Source organism: Teleopsis dalmanni, chromosome 2 (assembly GCF_002237135.1).
Source record: "Teleopsis dalmanni isolate 2A chromosome 2, ASM223713v2, whole genome shotgun sequence".
Classification (NCBI taxonomy): Eukaryota; Metazoa; Arthropoda; class Insecta; order Diptera; family Diopsidae; genus Teleopsis; species Teleopsis dalmanni.
In genome coordinates this window covers 222,229,501-222,236,175 of record NC_051847.1, presented here as the reverse complement: position 1 = coordinate 222,236,175, position 6,675 = coordinate 222,229,501, and the positions used below count along the sequence as shown (strand labels likewise).

The 6,675-nt window shown below is 30.5% G+C and overlaps 1 protein-coding gene across 1 annotated transcript; it reads left to right on the top strand.

Moving 5' to 3' along the window:
- Window positions 1-1,669: 1,669 nt before the first annotated feature.
- Window positions 1,670-6,244, top strand: LOC119681907 (mycosubtilin synthase subunit C-like). Its single transcript, XM_038095212.1, has 10 exons — window positions 1,670-2,343; window positions 2,406-2,503; window positions 2,568-2,662; window positions 3,338-3,605; window positions 3,664-3,831; window positions 3,996-4,764; window positions 4,823-4,913; window positions 5,387-5,562; window positions 5,618-5,801; window positions 5,856-6,244. The coding sequence occupies exons 1-10, from the start codon at window positions 1,694-1,696 to the stop codon at window positions 6,003-6,005; spliced, it is 2,649 nt and encodes an 882-aa protein (XP_037951140.1). The 5' UTR covers window positions 1,670-1,693; the 3' UTR covers window positions 6,006-6,244.
- Window positions 6,245-6,675: the final 431 nt, after the last annotated feature.

The window sequence follows — 6,675 nt, the reverse complement described above, 5'->3', positions numbered from 1 at the left end:
TGTTAAGTTAAGGTCCAACTGCCTGTTTGAATGCGGTGAGGTGAAATGATTCACGTCTTAACTGATATGAGTTCAACTCAGTAAAGCAATTCACATATGTACTCAAATAAGTGAAGTAACTAGTTAGTTAGTTAGTTAGTTGCGGTGGAGGGAGGAACGAGTCCTCCTCAATTAGCTAAAAAAAGACGTTTTGAATCCACAAAACCTCGTAATAGTGGATAGTAGAGAGAAGGTCAAGCTAGAACCAGCCAGAAGTATTTATAAAGGCAAGAATCTGGCCAATGCTAATGCTACAGATATCGCCAAGTGTATTGAAGAAAGGAGCCTAGTTCTTGCCAAACCTGGACATAGACATATCAGGTGTTCTGATGATCTTTTCTTCGAGATCTGGTTGACACACATTGCTGGAGACACCGCAGGATAGGCCAAGTCCAGCTCCCTGCCTTGCTATGGTCAAGTGCCCTGTAGACTCAGATATAATAGATATTAACCTTGTTACATCTGTGTATTAGTGAAGGAACTAATTACATTAATATTCAATGTTGAGAATTTTTTGACTTTTTTGACACAATAAATTATGGAACAATAAAGTAAAGAAGGTTAACACAATTGCAAATAATGGATTAACAATATGTTAATTACAAAGATTATAAAAATCTTCACGCTGAAACTCAATTCAGTTCATTGACTAAATACTTAAAAACACTTTGACAAAATATAGAATTTATGCAGGTCACGATGCACTGGTTTTCATTCATAGGTTTTTTGAATGAAAATTATAGTATTTCAAAATATGCAATATTAGTCACGATTTTATTGTTATAAACATTTGAATTTTTCGTTTGTTTTATATTCAAATGTTCTTAGATATTGCATGATTTAATTTTTTCACACATGTTTGCTTAATAATGTTGAAATATCTTTATTATTTTTAGATTGAAGAGAAGGAAATACTATTCTTCTATGTAATAAAATTAAATAATTAATTTATATTTCTTTTCTTTCTATTTCTTTCTATAAATTCAAAACTTGAATTTTTGACAAAATAAAAATATTTCATCGAACGACTGGCCATACAGAATTTAGTATAATGGAATACTCTTAACATTACAACCCTAGATGCGTCAGAGCTTCCCTTGATATTCATTCAATTACTTAGATATTTTTAACTATTTGTTTGTAGTTTTTAAAGTAGTTATCAACTGCATCAATCAATCTTTTTCATGGTTTTACTCTTACTCTTTCACCATCAACTTCAACATTATTTTTTGATGATTGCACTCTCCGAATGGTGCAGTACAAATACTGGCTATTATAAAAGGGATCATTGGTTTTTTATTCATTCTCTATTCGGACTGATGATTGTGTCTAATGTAAAAAATGTAATCGTGTTCGTAGGCAATCTAAATCCTTTTCTTACAGCTTAACACCGTTTCAGTAGTCAGTTTCTTAGTCACACAATTTCTTTATACACAAAGATATGGGAGGAATAGTCTAGTGTATTCGAAGCTTTGTTTCTCTATTAAAAATGTCACTCAAATGTCATAAAGATTAATGTCTATAAAATATGTTTTTATGGCACATATTCTTAAAGTTAACCATCACATAAATTAAGCCATTCAAATGGTTTTTAATAGAACAACTTTTTATTTGATAAATTTTCTTTAAATATTTTTGTTTTGTTTTACAGACAATGGGTTCTATGCCAAGAATATCAGTTGTTAAGGGTCAGCAACAACATTTGAGTCCTAGACCACTCTACAGAATTTTTGAAGAAAATTTAATATTACATCATGCTGAGAAGACGGCTCTCATTTTTAATGATAACCTCGGCACTAACACAATACAAACTCCTCGCCTTACCAGTTATGATCAAATGAATCGTAGTGCAAATCAATGTGCACGTTTGCTAGTTAACCGAAATTGCTTTGCTCAATCCAACAGTGATGGTGACTATATAATTGCAGTTTGTATGCAGCCATCAGATGCTTTGGTAATAACATTGTTATCAATATGGAAAAGTGGTGCCGCTTACTTGCCAATCGATCCTTCCTTCCCCGCAAATCGTATACAACATATATTACAGGAGGCTCGACCAATATTAGTTATACATGATGACAACATTGCTGAATCCAGATTTGGTTTAACGCCTACAATAAGCGCCTCAGAATTATTCAATAAATCAGCTGAACTCGACCATGCCAATTTATTATCCGAAGAAATGTTGGGAGGAAGTAATACAAATCTAGCAATTGTGCTATATACATCAGGTAGCACAGGTATTCCAAAAGGTGTACGATTACCACATGATGTTATTTTGAATCGTTTGCAGTGGCAATGGAGGTATGAGATTGTTTAATATTCCATTTCGAATAAATCATAAAAAATTGTATTCCCTATAACAGAGTTTTTCCATATACTACTGATGAAAAAGTGGGAGTTTTTAAGACTGCACTCACTTTCGTTGATTCCGTTTCTGAACTTTGGGGTCCCCTTATGTGTGGTAAGTATACAATTGCTGTATTTAAGGAAAAATAACTACCTTTCATTTTTTTTCTTTTCTAAAGGTCTCGCTATTTTAGTTGTACCGAAAGCAATTACCAAAAATCCTGAAAAACTTGTAGACATTTTAGAAATGTATAAAATACGTCGATTGGTCCTTGTAAGTATATATTTAGTGTATATCAGTGTAGATCACTCCGTCAATATTTTCAAAATATGTATATCTAAATTTATTAACATTTATAACATTTTTAATTAATAATTTTTACTTCGTATATACAACTACGAGTATAAATATATATTAACTAATAGTATGTTCAAGTTGTCAATGGCTTGTAATAAATAATATAATATATATTTATTGATATAATGTATTACATAAATATAATAAAAATTTTAATTTATCATTATTATACAATTCATAATCTATATATATATATATATATATATATATACTAACTAATAGTACATTTAAGCTTTAAGTACTTAAGGATTTAAGGACTTCTTATAATATACTTCTAATAATATAGAACTATTTTTTAAAATTGATTTTCAAGCTAATAATTTAAGTTTATTTTAATAAACGAATCATTGTATACGTCATCCAATTAGTATTTTGTGAAATACATTTCAATTGGGATAAATCTGGTACTAGAATACGGTCACAACAACAATTGTATTATACTTATCATAATTCAAATTATGTACTTCAACAAATTATATTTATTATGATACTATCGGTTTCTGCTTGACTATATAGTAATATATCATTTATTGGCACTTTAATATTACCATAAGAATAAATATTATAAAAAAATTTTTTTTATTATTTAAGGTACCGACATTGTTGCGTTCATTACTTATGTATTTAAACTTGGGTAATAAAAGAAATCAAAGTACAAAACTATTGTACAACCTTCAGATTTGGGTGTGCTCTGGTGAGCCACTGGCACATTCGTTAGCGCTGAACTTTTTTGACTATTTTGAGGAAGGAGTGCACACACTTTTTAATTTTTATGGTTCAACTGAAGTCATGGGGGATGTTACGTTTTTCACCTGCGAAAGCAAAAAACAACTATCTTCCTACGATCGTATTCCTATCGGTATAAACTACTTCTAATGTTTTCTAACTTATGCTCAACTAATAAAACAAACTTCTAGGTATCCCGATTTATAACACTGTTTTATACCTGCTTGACTCAGATTACAGACCTGTAAAGAATGGCGATATCGGAGAAATATTTGTGGCAGGCTTAAATTTAGCAAATGGTTACGTAAATGGACGTGATCCCGAACGATTCATCGATAATCCCTTGGCAATGGAGTTAAGTAAGTTAATTTCATTCAATCATTTTACAAATACATTTAAAACTATGATTTCTTGTTGCTTTTATTTCTTATTCGATTGATTTTATATAAAGTAAAAAGCTCATTTAAGCACTTTCATAAATAAATTCTATAAGATGTTTTATAAATAATTACTTTCACAACAGAATATTCCCGTATTTACCGAACTGGTGACTATGGATCCTCACAGAACGGTTGCATTATGTATGAAGGACGCACAGATTCTCAAATAAAAATACGTGGTCATCGTGTTGATTTGTCCGAGGTGGAAAAAATTGTATCTGAGCTGCCTATTGTTGATAAGGTCATTGTTTTATGCTACCATGTAGGACAAGTCGATCAAGCCTTATTGGCGTTCGTCAAGTTAAATGAGAATGCACCATTGCTAAATGAGTTACAAATTGAAGCCAAACTGAAAGATAAACTTGCCGAATATATGACTCCACAAATTGTGCTTATTGAGCATGTGCCTCTACTTGTTAATGGAAAAGTCGACAGACAGAGTTTATTAAAAATGTATGAAACTGCAAATAATAACGAAGGTGATAACAGTATTGTGCTTGACTATGATTATTCTTTGGTTCCTGACGAACTTAAACCGGCTGCACGAGACTTGTTCGAAACAGTTGGTCAAGTTATTGGTCGTTCCACACGTGCTACTCTAGCGCTGCAAAGTAACTTTTACAACTTGGGTGGTAATTCTTTAAACTCTATATTCACGGTAACATTATTGCGTGAAAAAGGATATAGTATTGGTATATCTGAGTTCATTGCTGCAAAAAATTTAGGAGAAATACTAGAGAAAATGGTAACAAATAGTAATAAATCAACCGATGAAGATTGGGTTACCGCTTGTCCTCACTTAAATATGGAAGCAATTCCACTGAATGATTCGCACAAAAATGATGTTATTCAGTAAGTTCTTTATGGTAAATTATTTTACATTAATGATCCCTAAATTGTATTATTATAGGATTATAGTCGACAGTTTCTACGGTAAAGCCGATTTGGAACAGTGGCTTAAGCCAGATATTTTACGTACAGACTATAGCGATCTAATACAGGTAATTACACTTCACACAATCGTTACGAATTCTCATTTTTATACTTCCTCTTTCTATACTTCCTTATTTTTGATTTAAATTACAAAAATTTGCTTGTTTCGTGCAAGCGTAACAACTCATTTGCTCTTTCGAGTCTGACTTTTTGCTCTTTCGAGTCTGACTTTTTGTTGCTTTTGTGTAATATTTTTCGTCTTTTGAAACTTGTAAAATGATATCTTAAGCTCATTTTGGAATATACGTCGAATGCTTCATTTCTTGTGCCACTGGATTAGACGCTTGTGGTAGCTTGTAAACAATATAAACAGCTGTCATTCGTATGAATTTGACGTAGTTGGCAATATCAATTAAGCAGATATACCTGTGTGTAGTTAGTAACACTTCAATCGCTTAACCCAGTATATAATGTATTTTTTTAGTCCTTAAAGAATCATTTTTATAATTGTATCAAAAAAAATTTTTTTTTCTAATTCCAGGACATATGGAAGCCATTAGTAGAAAAAAATTTAAGTTTTGTTGTGCGTGATAGAAATACTAATAGAAACATTGGTGTTGCACTTAATTTCGATGCACGAGATGAACCAGAGGTAGAAGTTAGATCCAAACTAATTATAGTATTTGAATTCTTAGAATTTTTGGAAGGACCAATAAGGTGAGTCTACTTAAATAATAAGTTAAAAACAAAAATACTAGTAATTTGATTGTAGGGATAACCAACTTCCAAAGGGTCAAAATCAAATTTTACATTCTTTCATGATGGGTACACATGTTGAGTTAAATGCACGGGAAAACATCGCTTGTATGCATTTCATGGAAGATGAAGTACTAAAGGTAGCCACAGCACATAAATTTGCTGGTATTTTAACAACAAATACAAGTCCGTTAACACAGGTAACATTATATTATTTTTTTTTTTTTTTTAATGACTAATGATAACTTTTACAGCAATTGGGTAATGATGTCTATCACTATAACATGTTACTAGATTATCAAGTGAATGAGTATGTCTACAATGATGGAACGCGTCCATTTAGTAACGCACCTGACACACAACGAGCCATAGTGCATTGGCGAGAAATAGGGTCATCACAATAATCACTCACAAAAGATTTCAAATTATGCTTTAACCAACATTGACTAGGGCTAACACACTTAGAGCAATTCGAATTTGTATTTAAATTAATTATTAATATTAAGAAAGCACAATCAAAATTATTGAAAAGTGCAAGTACCTGTTATACATAATTTAGTAGATTCCTAGTTTCACTTAAAACATTAATTGTGTTATGTGTTATTTAATTGTAAGTCGACGTGTATCGTTTTAATAGTATTATTTTAATAAACTTTAGTATGTTGTCAGTAAATATATAGATATACTCGTGATGTTTTATTTTTGATCTGTTAGCATGTAAGACCATTTTATCAGATATTAATCTCTGATTAAGATCTGTAAATAAACATTTTAATTAAATAAAATACATACATTTCTGTCAATTAAAAAAAAATAAAAAATAATGCTTCAACCTAAAACTCCATAACATAAATGAAACCATTTTATGCATTTTATATAGTTTTCACATTCATTATTATTCTATTTAATAAAATCCAATTAAGAATTATATGCATTATACATGTCCATAGAAATAGTAGTATATATACCACTTAATTTATTATATAATTTAATTTGCATACAATCAATTTATGATAGATTGTTTTAGCTCTTTCTTAGTCAAACTAATATTAAATATTTAATTTTACATAATCA

Coding starts and splice junctions, on each gene's coding strand:
- LOC119681907 (XM_038095212.1), top strand. CDS start 1,694: ATGGGTTCTATGCCAAGAATATCAGTTGTTAAGGGTCAGCAACAACAT. Junction 3,832..3,995: donor TCCCTTGGCAATGGAGTTAA/GTAAGTTAATTT, acceptor CTTTCACAACAG/AATATTCCCGTATTTACCGA. Junction 4,765..4,822: donor CACAAAAATGATGTTATTCA/GTAAGTTCTTTA, acceptor GTATTATTATAG/GATTATAGTCGACAGTTTCT.